The sequence below is a fragment of the Accipiter gentilis genome, chromosome W (assembly GCF_929443795.1).
Source record: "Accipiter gentilis chromosome W, bAccGen1.1, whole genome shotgun sequence".
NCBI classification, from domain to species: Eukaryota; Metazoa; Chordata; class Aves; order Accipitriformes; family Accipitridae; genus Astur; species Astur gentilis.
This window is the reverse complement of record NC_064918.1, coordinates 18,564,844-18,579,414: the sequence shown is the minus strand read 5'-3', so window position 1 is coordinate 18,579,414 and position 14,571 is coordinate 18,564,844. Positions and strand designations below refer to the sequence as shown.

General features: G+C 38.6%; 1 protein-coding gene across 1 annotated transcript in view; it reads right to left on the bottom strand.

The window, feature by feature from the left end:
* LOC126035573 (BDNF/NT-3 growth factors receptor-like) overlaps positions 1 to 14,571 on the bottom strand; it is a 123,221-nt gene that overhangs the window by 91,084 nt on the left and 17,566 nt on the right. The window contains exons 3-4 of the mRNA XM_049794214.1: positions 6,601 to 6,675; positions 6,311 to 6,382 (exon numbers count right to left, since the gene is read on the bottom strand). Of these exons, the coding sequence (XP_049650171.1) occupies positions 6,311 to 6,382; positions 6,601 to 6,675 (147 nt within the window). The remainder of the gene's footprint in view (positions 1 to 6,310; positions 6,383 to 6,600; positions 6,676 to 14,571) is intronic.

The window sequence follows — 14,571 nt, the reverse complement described above, 5'->3', positions numbered from 1 at the left end:
CCTAAATACTGGAGTATCACAATACAGATCTGAAAATGTGCCTCAAACATCTTATGTAAGAGCCCCAGCCATGCTATGAGATGGTATTTCTCTCTTTTTCTCTTAAGAAGATAAAATCTTAAAAATATATTTTTTAAGAAAATCTTTTTAAAAAAAAGACTGACTCCAGGAAAGGGTTTTTTGTTGGTAAGCTGGAGTGGACATAAGAGCCTAACTACTTCACAAGCAGGACTGAAGTCCCATTTTTTCCTATGGATTTCCTTCTGGCTGGTTACATGCTTCCCTGCTTAACTTACTAATGATGATCTAATTCTTCATTTCTCTGTGAGGAGCTGAGCTGCCTCATTCAAAGAATGAGCTCTACTGGACAGCAGACTGTTCAGTGTTGCCGTAACTGTATTTTGTTGTCATTTAGCTTCAGGCCACTCATCACTTTTGGAGAATTATTGCAACCCCCTAGGCATAAGAATAGCCCTTACTTGATTTAAATTCATAAGCCAGATTTACTGTCCAAATAGCAGTATGTTACTTTCTGAACACTTCATGCAGGTATAAATGACTGCATGAGCCAGTGAGGAACTGGAACTATTAATTCGAGCAAAATTATCAAAAGAATAAAGAATTATTATTTTAACAAATCCAGTTGTGAAAAACCAAAACTAACTCAATAGGTTTAATTCTCTTTTCAGATTTTTACTGGTTGTGCTTGCTATATACCAGACAAAGGAAGTAAGAAGTAGTAAAAACAGTAACAAAAAAATCCTGTTCCTAAGTTCTTGGTCATGGGTTGACAGACACATTTAGTACTTTATGACTGCAGCCTTTTCCTCCAAGTAGTTTAGCACCTTAAGGTTTTTCAAGTTGGCAAGTAATTCAACAGAAATTTTTCAGACCACTGTTATTGATTTATTACCTTAAACTATACTTTGACAGTAAATTTACTGTTATATATATTTTTCATAAACTGAGCACTTTATATTGATTATAGAGATGCCTGCTATGGTCTCTTTAATCCATGTTAAGTGAAAAAACATGGACCAACTTATTACAGAGTAGGCAATGACCACTCATCCACTTCCATGGAAAGAGAATATAAATTAGTTCACCAATTCAATTACAGACATGTGCACGCGCGCGCACACACACAAAGATTGTGGTGAGCAGCCCAAAGATGATTCATTTGGCTTTCAAAAGCCTTTTAAAAAACCAAACAAACAAAAGAGATGTGGAGTACAGATTCTGGCTCTAGAGCTATACCTAAGGATAAGACCAGCATGCAGTCAAAAGCACGACTGTATTTTACATACATATATCAAGCCCACTTTAAAGTAGATAGACCTAATACAGCTAAAAGCATACCTGTGGCAACATAGGGAGCACGAGAGTGGCCTAAGCAGCTGCATAAATATTCACATAGCTAGCAACACAGGTGCAGCTTTATATTGCAATGTCACTGTACTGGGTCTGGCTGGGATGGAGTTAATTTTCTTCATAGCAGCTGGTATGGTGCTGTGTTTTAGATTTGTGACCAAAACACTGCTGATAACACACTAATGTTTTAGCTATTGTTGAACAGTGTTTGCACAGCATCAAGGCCTTCTCTGTTTTTTACTCTGCCCCCCTAGTGAATAGATTGGGGGTGCGCAAGAGATTGGGAGAGGACACAGTCAGGCAAATGACCCGAACTGACCAAAGAGATAGATATTCCATGCCATATAACATCATATTCAGCAATAAAAAGGGAGAGGAGGCGATTTAGTAGTTTAGCCATTTTTTGCTTGGGAAATGGCTGGGCATCAGTCTGTCCATGGGAAGTGGTGAGTGATTGCCTTTGCATCACTTGTTTTGTTTTCCATCTTTTTTCCACTTCTCCTTCACATATTAAACTATTTTTATCTGGACCACAAAGTGCTTTTACTTTTCCTTTCCTCTTCCCCCATCCCACTGGGGGTGGTGGTGGGGAAGTGAGTGGCTGTGTGGTGCTTACCTGCCTACTGGGGTTAACGCACAACAGTCACTATGCCACTATACTGCCTACAATGCTCCTGGCAAGGAGAGGCAAGAAGGAAGAGGAGGGAACAGATCTAAGGAGAATGGGAGGGAAGAGTTGAAGAAATGGTCGTGGCCATTTTGCTATGCTCAGACTCCCTCTACAGACTCCTGCTCTGCCTACAGCTGGAGCCAACCCTGTATTGCCTGTGCACATGTGAGGGAAAATCTGCAGCTAGGTCTCAAATAGTTACATTTAGCTTCTTTTCCTAAACTAAATCAGCCTAGAGATATAATCACATTCTAATACCTAGAGCTGTAAGTATACAACATATATGAATCTATGATTCAGCAATACAATTATACACAGCCTAGTACATAACAGTAACTATTTTTTAATGTTTTAGGAAATACACACTTGCTGTGAAATTTATTTCTGTATTTAAAGGTATTGACAGAATACCATGCATGTGTATTAATCAGGTCTATTAAAATTATTTTTAGCAGTAGATTATTTTATAAATTACAGCACTACTAAACTAGGACTGTTTAATAGCTTGCTAAATGTGTCTGTTGACTAATTTGAGTCTGAGGTCAATGAGAATAACAGAATTAGATGACCAAGGCTATTAATTACATTTAAGTGGTATCTATTGGAGCATTTATCCTTCTATTGTTTATATTTTGCTGAAGTCTTGTCATCATACATAACTTTAGAAAGATATTTGGGCTACAGAAGTTTGGCTGAGAAAAGGTAATGACAAAGAAAAGGCTTAAGGAAATATGTGTTAATAAGTTCCTTATAATTCTATATTCTTATATGATTCATATAATAAATGCTATATTCTTGTAATAAAGCTTCTTAACTACATTAAAAGACTTCTCATGTAAGAAAAAGAAAACTATAATAGTATCACTAGCAAAATTAAAGCTCATACAGTTGCATCAGTTTTCAGAAAAGTGGCTGGAGTTTCTGTTTTCTTTATGAAATAACAACAAACTGATGTTTTAAAATAAAATGTAAGACTTCTCAAGGATCTGTACTCAGAAGTCACTCTGGCAAAGCAAAATGATTTTAGCTTTTAATAGTTTTCACTGTCACAACCACAACAGCATCTGCAGTTCATTCCCAGTGCAGTCAACAGGATTTTTATTGCTGATGACAACAAGCGATGATTCACCAGGGTCTTCAGAAACATTTTAACATGCAGCAAGACTTCCCAGCAGAAACAAACAAATGCATTTTTTGCAGGGATAATAGATCAGCCTAGGCAAAAAATGTCTCCATACTAACTGCTTTGTCACATATATATAGAGAAGGTGGTGCCACTTAATATTTTCAGTCTTATCTGGGCTTATCCTGTGTCTGCTAAGATTACTAATTCCCCAACAAAGAAACCATAGTATCAGACTGGACGAGCTCCTAGTTCATAACGTTCTTCTGAATCAGGACTGCATGTACATCAACGTAACAGATGTCAGTCACCTTAATTTGTTTCTAACAAGCAGTTTCATGAACTAGAGTTTTAATAAAGCCTGCATACCAACAGATATGTATTCCATGTTTTATTGTGTGCTCCAGTTGAAGCTTTTCCTGTAGCTTAAGTATTTTAAAGACATCTTGTCCACATGGATTCTCTAGTGCCCAACAGGACATACGTGCACAATAATATTTTTGCCCTAAGCAGGACCCCTAATAGGGTCTCTGTGTTCTGCCCAATGTCCAATTTTCACAAAACCTATTCACCTATATCAGTTTTAGTTAGAATCAACCACTGGGGACAAAGACACTTTCTGACTGCATGAACCTCCTTTTCAGGAACCAGGCAAAAAAGACTATGAAGAGGATCCCACCAACTCTCTCAGTTATTTTTTGCAGTGTCTACTTGCCCAGACAGCTGGGAAGGTTTTCCAAATATCTATCTTCCTTGTTACAAATTAAACTCATTATTTCCTATCCTCATGGTCATGGAGAAAACTGATTGTTCTCTTCATAATCACTTTCTTTTTAAAAATCTGAAGATGTATATTCTTTTTCACTCTTTCCTTTACTAAATTGAACAAACAGCCTTCTCAGCCTATCCTGAAATTATTTGCTTTACAAACTCCGTATAGCTCTGTTGCTCTTCTCAAATATCTTTCTAGATGAGTAGATTCGGTGTCCTAATCTGTATACAGTATTCCAATAGATGCCTTCCCAGGGGCTAAGGTAATGGGGAAAAGATGCAAAAGTCTAACACAAAATTACTTTTGATCACAGACTGAATTTGCTTTGTTCTGCTGCATCATGCTGAGATTCTGTTTCAACATAGCTACTAAACATTTCTCTGCAACTGTGCCACTTAGCCAATAATTTCTCATTGTGCATTTCCACAGTCAGTGCATCTGCACTTGACTTTATGGAATTTCATCTTATACAATCATAATTCACTGGGAAATTGTCACACGGGTAGACACACAATCTCATTCTGGAGGATACTTCCCTTATTCGCCAACTGATTATAGTAAAAGCAATTTAGTTTATTAAGGACTATATTAAGTAATATGTAACCCTCATAGGCCAGCTGGTTCATACTTTTCCAGTGTTTGTTCCATATTAAAGATAGCAATTACTGTGTAGGCAAATTCAGATATTCATGCTCACTTCTTTACACAAACTAATTGCTATTCCTTGGAAAACACAGGTGCAGAAAGTGAGTCCATTCTATTAACAAAGCAATCAGTCCTAAGCCCAATTCAACAATTCTTCCATATTACAAGAAAGCATTTAGGCATCTTACAAGCCTGAGGCTTGGCCTTACGTCTTCTTGATCTCATTAGAACTTTAATAAAAGCAAGGATTTAATTAAGTGATAAATATATCTAACAAAGATGGATGGACTTAAACACACACTTGAATACTTGGCTAAAACAGTGAGCCCCACACATGATCTCAATGTTTTGTAGGACTAGAACCACAATTTTCCATATAAGTAGTAGGAATGAATTACTCTATGTCTGTCCCACTGAAAGGCACTCCAGTATTTCAGGGATATGTATTTAAACTAAAAAAAAAACCACAAAATCTTTCTTAATAACTGATCATTTTTCTTTGTACTTTGCTAAATCTAAACTGTAAGTAATCTAGAAAAAACACAGTCAAAAAGCTGCACAGGCATCAACTCTCTTTCTTGAAGTTCATGAACTGCAAAGTGCAATTGAGTAGGAAAATAACTGTAGGGTTCAATTATATGGAACTTAGTTACTGGGCCTGAAAGTAGCTCATGGTTGCAAGAGCATTCCAGATGCCTTTAGAAGGCCTTGAACAGAATAAACAAGAAGATAGAAGAAGAAAGATCCCAATTAGAAAAACACAGGTGCACATTCCACAATAAAGGGAACTTGGCACAAACAACCTCAATTCGGGGGCTTATCTTGACCAATTGGACTGAGACAAGTTTTGCATGCTCTAGTTAACATAGCCAATTATATCCTGTGTGTATGCGTGTGTACAGAGTGAGTATAACTAACTGTATCTTATGTTTATACGCGTGGACAGTATCGATATAACCAATCACATTTTATGTTTGTGCGCGTGGACACCAAATGCTTGCATGCAGCAGCCAATCGGAGCTTCTGGGCAACTTAGAGAATTGTATAAGAATGATCAGCTAGGCTCAATAAACTGGCGACTTTAATCATCATATTGGTGTTCTATCGTCTGGGCCCCGCATGGAATAACCCTAAACCCTACAAATAACCACATTTTTATATTCTGCTTTGGGTGCATCAGTTCAGCTCAGAATTGAGCTGAAGTGAATCTTCTGATCATCCTCACTTACAAGACTTAAATTCACAGGTATGGTAGAGTCTCTGGGCATGTAAACTAGTTAAACTACATTAGAAGATGTGCTCCATGCATGGACCAAATGCACTTCTAGCTGCTAAAACATGTTCAGCCCACTGAATCAGACTAGAGCTAGTCCAAAGTCAAACCCATGTCACTGAGTGTGATGCATATAGTGTGGACATCATACTCTCACCACCACCAAATGACTCAGTAGAGAGATGCACTCCTTTGTGCTCCACTACTTACTAAAAGAGACACAGCCAGCAACCACTGTTAGAGACAGGATGAGCTGGATGGGTCTTTTTACCATTCCACATTATGTTCTTATGATCTACCAATTCCTTAACATACATGTCCTATTTCACGCCCATTAATGACAGGAGGCCATTAGAAGTTAAAACATTTTATATTAAGGAAACAGGAAGAGAGAGAAGGGAGTTAACAAGGTTTGGACAGTTTTAACTTAGAAGACAGCAGCTGTCCTTTACTCACATGTATTGTAGGTTGACGTTTTTCACAAATGCCTGATGGGACACAAACCTTAAGCCTGAATCCACCACAGTCCTGTGAAGGTATATAAAACTTAGAACAGTTCATTTAAAATACAATGGAAAGAATAATGATAATGTTTAAAATAAGAATGTGGATGAAATATCAACTAGGCTGAACTGCAAACTCTAAAGCTGTCTTCTATAACGCAAAAAGTTAGCCCTACTGTCTCATGAGGTCTGTAAATGCTTCTGCAAGAGAAATAAAGAAATGTAATTATCCCATATACTCACAGATTTTTAAGTCCAACATAAAATCCAACTTCATTGTCATTGATACTTTCTAATTTCTGCTGGTTTGCGATGTAACTGTTGAAAAAGACAAAAAGCAAAGTAAGAAAGTGGCTTCTTCCATGGCTTTGATTTATCAGAAGTCAGCAATGAAGTCTGAAAGCTGGCAGTGGTTGCTGACCTATTGCACTGCATTTGGTTTACGTGGCAAGGTTTTGGTAGCAGGAGAGGCTGCAGGGGTGGCTTCTGTGAGAAGCTGCTGGAAGCTGCCCCCATGTCAGACAGAGTCAGTTCCAGTCGGCTCCCAGATGGACCTGCCACTGGCCAAAGCTGAGCCAATCAGTGACAGCGGTAGCGCCTCTGTGATAACATATTTTAAAAAGAGTAAAAACTGCTGTGCAACAGCAGCTGGGTGAGAGGAGCAAGAAAAATGTGAGAGAAACAACTCTGCAGACAGCAAGGTCAGTGAAGAAGGAGGGGGAGGAGGTGCTCCAGGTGCCAGAGCAGATTCCCCTGCAGCCTGTGATGAAGACCACAGTGAAGCAGGTTGTTCCCCCTGCAACCCATGTAGGACAACAGTGGAGCAGATATCCACCTGCAGCCCATGGAGGAGCCCATGCCGGAGCAGGTCTTCTGGCAGGACCCGTGACCCCACGGGGCACCCACACCGGAGCAGTCTGTTCCTGAAGGACTGTACCCCATGGAAGGGGCCCATGCTGGAGCAGTTCTTGAAGAACTGCAGTCCATGGGAAGGACCCACATTGGAATAGTTCATGAAGGACTGTATCCCATGGGAGGGACACCACGCTGGAGCAGGGAAAAAGCATGAGGAGGAAGGAGCAGCAGAGACGAAGCATTATGAATTGATTGCAACCCCCATTCCCCATCCCCCTGTGCCGCTCAGGGGGAGGACGTAAAGAAGTAGGGAGTGAAGTTGAGCCTGGGAAGAAGGGAGGGTGGGGGGAAGGCGTTTTTTAGATTTTTTTTCTTTTTTCTCATTATCCTACACTGATATTATTGGCAATAAATTAAATTAATTTCCCCAAGTTGAGCCTGTTTTGCCCGTGATAGTAATTGCTGAGTGATCTCCCTTTCCTTATCTCGACCCACAAGCTTTTTGTCATATTTTTTCCCCTTGTCCAGTTGAGGAGGGGGAGTGATAGAGCAGCTTGGTGGGCACCTGGCAGCCAGCCAAGGTCAACCCACCACATGCAGTTAACACTGAGCTCTAGTTAAAGCACCTGCAGAACAAAAGTGCTCATTAAAATCTTCCCCATCATTTATTATTGTGGTATGGGGCTGGAGGAGGAACAGTTGAGTTTTGCACAAGGGAAATGAGTTCATCAAGGAAAGTCACCCTGAAAATACAATAAATAAAGCTGTATTACAGTGTCACTGTTTTCCAGGACACTGCTTCATGGGTTTTACAACAGGAAAAGGGCCAACTTTCATGGTAGTAACATAGTTGCTCCCATTTACATGGGGGGGGGGGGGGGGGGGGCTGCCCTAGTCTTTATTTCCCTCATGTTGTTCTTAACTTAATCTTAAATTAATTTTCTCCCTTTCCCAAAGTAGTTGCAGTTTTATTTTTTAAGGTGTGGCAATAGGAAAACAGAAGAAAGGGAGGCTACACTTGATTATATTACATACACAAGAGGAAATTAAGAGAAGATAAACTGTCATAATAGACCAAAGTACTGTCAGTCCTCTGATATACCGTGAATTTCTGCTTGAACCCCAAAAAGATGTGGGCATGCAAGCTGGTCTTTTGTATTATTACCATGCAGGAGTATTTATTTTGCTAGAATAAAACTTGTTTTCACTTTAAGTGTTTCTTGTATTTAAAGGAACTCTGGTGAACTGGATAAGAAGTGTATCACTTTCCCAAAGACAATAAAATCTACCATAGATGGTGTTTTAGAGAAATCTTTTGTGTGCCCACATCCCAACAGAAGCTTGAGAATCCCAAGAGGTGGGCTGAGCTTCCCCCCAAGCTGGAATGCTGACTTAGGCTATGGTCTTGCCGAGCACCAGAAAAAGCATAAAAATTCCCCTAATGGGATTCATTGTCTTTTGGGAAAAATAAAGGCAGATAAAAGACAACATGTCATATTGGACAAAACACGTTACCACAGCATCATATGACATCAATGACTGCTTTGCAGGGCTTCTTAGGATAAGACTAACGTGGTGCACCCATTTTAAGGTAAGTTTCCTATATATTTTGTGCCCTTTGTTGGATTTTTAAATAAATTTGATTTGATCCCTTGGGGTTTATTAATCTATTTTTCATTTGTTGGTTGATTTATGTATTTTGCCAAGTAAAAACAATGAAGAAGTCTAGTAAAGGCTATCAATCCTTCCATTCAAAAGTCCTGTAAGCAGATGATCTTACTGCCTCTGAATTTGCCCTGAAGAAGAACAGGGGATTTAATTAAGTCTCATCTTATCTGTCACTTAGACCTCATCATGCTAAAATAAAGTTATGCAAGAAATATCAAAGGTATCTTCCTCACTCTGTTCTCAACGTTCAACCAATGAGCACCCTGCAAGACCAGAAGGAGACAGGGCAAATGCAAAAGAGCAGGAATGAAGGAAAATGGACAGAAACACAGAAGGAGAAGGCACTCGAGTAAAAGAGAAGAAACTGAGCAACAATTGTCTGACAAGCACTACCATAACCCAGCTCCATCACTTAAACACATTTATCACAAATCCAGATCTGACATTGCAATTTTAATCATAAAAACATTTAACCAGAACCTCCCACTATGAGAAGCTACAAAACTGACATAACTTACAGTGTCACATATAAATAAATATATTAGTGTATTACATTCCGTGGTAAACCTCAACCAGTGTAAAAGAGCTCAGCCCTACTGAAGTTAATGAAGCAACCACAATTTATACCAGATTAAGATCTGAGTATGAGCAGACCATCTATAAAAAATAAAAATTAAAAAAAAAATCAGTATTGGTCCATTAGGGAGCAAACCAAAGGGACAACATTTGGAATGATGAAGCAACATAAATTCATAATCTTTCCTTCCCTATCTTTCTCTTATTTCATCCCTTAAAAAAAAAATAACAAAAGGAAGTTCCACACTTTACTCTGAGCTGGTACTAGGCTGCTTATGGTGAATGATTTCTGACTTTCCATAATTGTACGTCAAGTAGGGACTCAGAAGAAATTTTGGCTAAGTGCAACTACAAATTACTCAAAATAATAACTGTTATTCAGTACATTTGTATACTATCCACTTAATACAGAACATGACAGTAAAGCAAATTTTACACAGTTGGAAATCCCTGAAGAGTAGACAGATGTAAATTACCACAAGCAGGTCAGGTTCTCCTATGTTTCCTTACTTGCTTAACAAATCTTTTTTAAAGTTAAATCTTTGCAGCTATTTCACATCAGTGAGAAAAAAAGTACAATGACTGTGGCTGTCCACTTCAAAGGGAAGCTGTTCTTTTGTTTAATTTAGAGAGGTTTGAAATAAAAACTCTTCTCTAAGTGAAGACTATTTTTTCCTTCTTCACAACTACTCTACTTTGATGTTATTTATCATCAAACATTAATACTCTAAAAGCTCTAACTTGCAGTGGGTGATGATGAGAAATGCAATTTGCCTGCCTGTCCTTAAAAATATCCAGCCTGTTCATTAACTGAACATTTTTTATTGTAGCACAGAAGAAAAACATCCTGACTCATGGCTGGCTAAAGTCACATGAGGAGTTTGGAAGCTCTCACTACACACCACAAAGTGTAGCACTAATTATTGTCTCTAAACCAAACCCTCAGCTGTCTACAATACTATTTGCTTGATTATACTATAGCATTTTGTGTTTCCTTCAATGAGTCATCAGTAAACTATTTTTTATACCTTTAATTTAATGTCCCCTTCATAAACTACTGATTCATTCTCATAAATCATACACCTACCAACTGCACATTGCAACCTACAATAACATGCTCATCTCAGCACACTTCAACAACTTAACTATTAAATAATATCATATATTCATATTTCACCACTTCTGCAACATTCTGAAAAGGATATTTTAAAATCCTATGGTAAAAGATTTAACTGTTTCAAAAAACTTTTTTTTAAGAGAGTGGTCTTTATTTTCATGCATTACACATGTAAAAACCTGTCTGTACAAAGTCAGTGAAGCAACTTTTGAATTATGAAAGCATGAAAAGAAATGAAAGCCATTTCTGTATTTTAAAACAGTTTAGATTCTTTTGTGCTTCAACAGCTCAAAAGAAGATTTCACTCTTAACTTTCAAATCTGACATGTCCATTTTCTTAAACCGAAAACATTTGGTCAGCAGAATTATGTCTCCCTAAACATATTTGATTTACTCTATTTTCTCTGGATTTACATACATTAAGGTATACTACTCCATTTGGAGCTATACTGGAAAACCAGCCACATGCTAGTATCAATGACATAGATATAAGCAAATAACACTGTAATTCAGCTCCAGAAATATTTCTCTTGCCAGAAAACCCCCTTTCCGGGAAAAATATTTTCTTAACACTCAAAAAAAAAAATCAGTTATATGCTTAGCCCTAATTCATAAGGCTAGGAAAAAAAGTTCTGAAAATTAATAAACATCCCCTGGTGAAATGTTTCTGAACTTTAGGAAAACTTTTTATTCTGAGTTATTTTTTCACCAGATCTTTAGGGAAAAAGGCAGCACAGTCCAGACATTAAACTTTCAGTAGATGGATTACCATTTAATGACAAGTCACATATGTCCCTAGTCTATACTACTGTGAGAGTTTTATGTAACATCCACAATTAAACACTGCAAAATTCCCTAGTGCTGTATTTTCTTACAAACTCAAATATCAAATGAAGTTCATCAAAAGATATGCTAAAGCTTATGGACATTTTCAGCACACCTGGGCTGATTTATGGTTATGCATCAAAATCATGAAAAACTTGTAGGCTGGACAAAATATTTGAACTTAGCACATTCAAATGGGTTTCATTTGCAGTCCCATTGAAACTGTTAGGAAAAATCTCATTCCTTAACTTTTGTACCAATTAGTCTTAATAGTATGAAATTGTATTAGCCTTTTAAGATATATATATATTTTACATTGTATACTGCATAACCATGGTTAATTCAGCATAACTAAAGGGCCCCAGCTCACTGCAAGGAGAAGTACAGCCCCCACCTTGAAGATAAGGACCTTTGTTTCTCGGAATCTTAAAGCCATCCACAAAGAAGAAAAGATACCCCTGGACTACTGAGATAACGCCAGCATCCTAGCCCCTCCAACACCTCTGTGAAACCCTCCCATTATCTGGCATCATAGATAAGTAACCATAGCAAGATCCACTCCAGAGATGTCTAGATCAAGAAAGAAGCAGATGGATGATGATGCCATAGAATTAGAGTTGCTTTGCAAAACAGTAGTATGTGTGTGTTAAGTAGTGATTGGTCAAATCATGTTGTACCTGAATGCTTGAAAGGTATAAGAACCCTGTATAAAACCGCATTCTGGGTGTCCCAATTTGAATGGGACACCTCATATGCATGAATAAAGAATGACTCTTGTAACTCTATACTTTGTGTCCTAGCCTCTCTCCTCAGTCAGCACGGGCCAGTTGCAAAATTTTCATGACAAAACCAAACATAAAAATAAAGCTCAAGGGGTGTGAACTCACATAGTTTGAAAATAAAGCATAGAACTATATAACTTTGCATATCAGGAATTCCAGTTTCAGACATGTAGGGACCAATGATATAATCTCCACTCAAGAAAGAAATTTTTATATGTAGGACTAAGCTCCCCCAGGACAGACTCTCTAACAGCAGGCTAATGAGCATAATGTAGATACCTATGCTAGCAGCAAGTTCTTTACAGATATACAGGCTCAGTCTTCTTCCAATTTATTTTATTTTATTTTGCTGTCTTCATCTGGTATCATCAGTCCCAGATTTCAGAAGGCCAACATCAAGAAACAAAATATTCCATAACTCAGAAAAGAGGCAGAGTCTCCAGTTAGCCCAATGTGGACTTGCCTAGAATTAAGCAATTTTACAAACAGGTGCTCAACTCTTTGCCTATGCAGTTTCTCCTGACAAATTCTCATCAAGTCCTGTGGGGTTTTTTTGGTTTTGTTTTTGCTTTTTTTAAACTGTGAATCATTTTGTATTTCACAAAGAGTAGAAAACTGATTGCCACTATCACAGGCTCCTTAAGTCATCCTTTAGGGGTTTTTTGTCTCCCATTTAGAGTATTTAACCATTAATCACAGAAGACTATGGGAGGTAGATTTCCATATGCCAGTATATCAGTTCTAGAGCTGACAGAACTAACTCTTGGACCTTTCTTTGCAACCACTGACACACACTTTTTGGAGCAAATTCTTCACTACGTATATCCCACATTCAGATAAGGTACTGTTCAAGGCTATCTGGAACAAAGGCCAAGGTCACAGATTATAGTTAGCTTCAAGAACTCCCTATTCTTTATCTGTGGCTGTTTCAACTGTAAGGAGACACCAGGAGTCATTCTGCTCCATGTCAAGATGCTATGATTGTCCAATAAGTAGTATCCAATTAGTAGCATGCAGATGCCATTGGGAATTGCTTCTCCAAAGCTGACATTCTGAACAATTAGCACCAATCCACCAGTTTAAAGCAGGAGAAATCTGGAATTAAGTGGAGATCCCAGTCTTGTTTTGACACTGCAGGAGCGGATCCATACTCTTGCTTAAGACTGCAACTCCCTGAGAAACAGAAAGCCCATGGTTTGCCAGCTAACCTTAGCTCACTCCTGACAGTATGTAAACTGTATTGGGTCTGGCTGAGATGGAGTTAGTACTCCCTATAGCAGCCCTCATAGCACTGTGCTCTGCAGCTCTGTAGCTAGAAAGGTGTTGATAACACACCAGTGTTTTGGCTACTGCTGAGCAGCGCTGGCACAGCATCAAGGCTGTCTCTCCAACATTTTTGCCCTCCCCTCAATGGCAGGCTGGGGCAGGGCAAGATCTTGGGACGGGACATAACCAGGACAGCTGACCTAAACTAACCAAACAGATATTCCATACCATATGACGTCAGCTCAGATATAAAAGCTAAGTGAAGGGAGATGGAAGGGGGGCATTTTTGTCTTCCGGAGCAAGCACTACGCGTACTGGAGCCCTGCTTCCCAGGAAGTGGCCAGACATCGCCTGCTGATGGGAAGTAGAGAGTAACATCATTTGTTTTTTTCTTTGCTTTCGCGCGCGACCTTTGCTATCATTTTATTAAACTGCCCTTATCTTGACCCACGAGCCTTTCGTTATATTTTTCTCTCCCCCGTTCCAGCTGAGGAGGGGGAGTGATAGAGCGGCTTTGGTGGGCACCTGGCATCCAGCCAGGGTCAACCCAAGGCAAAATTAAAAATAAATTAATATGACCAAAATGCAGAATTTAAGAAAACGGTTACTATATTTAGAAAATGGGAATATGAAATGTAATGCACTCTTGGGCTTACTTATGTCTCTGGTTTGGCTTGAAGGTGTTTGTTCTGTTCTTTTCAAGTAGCAGCAAACCAAATCAAGCTAACTCTCAAGACATTTCATGCATCTCTCCAGATTTGGGATTCATGTCCTTAAGCAACACCTTCAGAATTACTTTCCCCAGAATGAATGCAAAGCTTATTTGCCTATTTTCTCCATTAGGATCTCAATTCCTGTCGTCGTGTCCCCCCCGCCCCGAGCTCCATGAAGTTCATACCAAGTTCACCAAGACATCAATTTTTAACATTTCTCCAGAGGACAGGTGACAGCCATAGTCTATCTTTTCCTTAGCAAAGTTTTTTGGGAAATGTTGATATCCCTTGATATAGTCAGAAAGAAGTATCAGCTGTCCAGACAATAAAGAATTTATTTATAAAGGCATATCTTAAATGCTGTCCTTATACTTTTTACAAAACACATTTCCCTCACTGTGTATGAAATAAT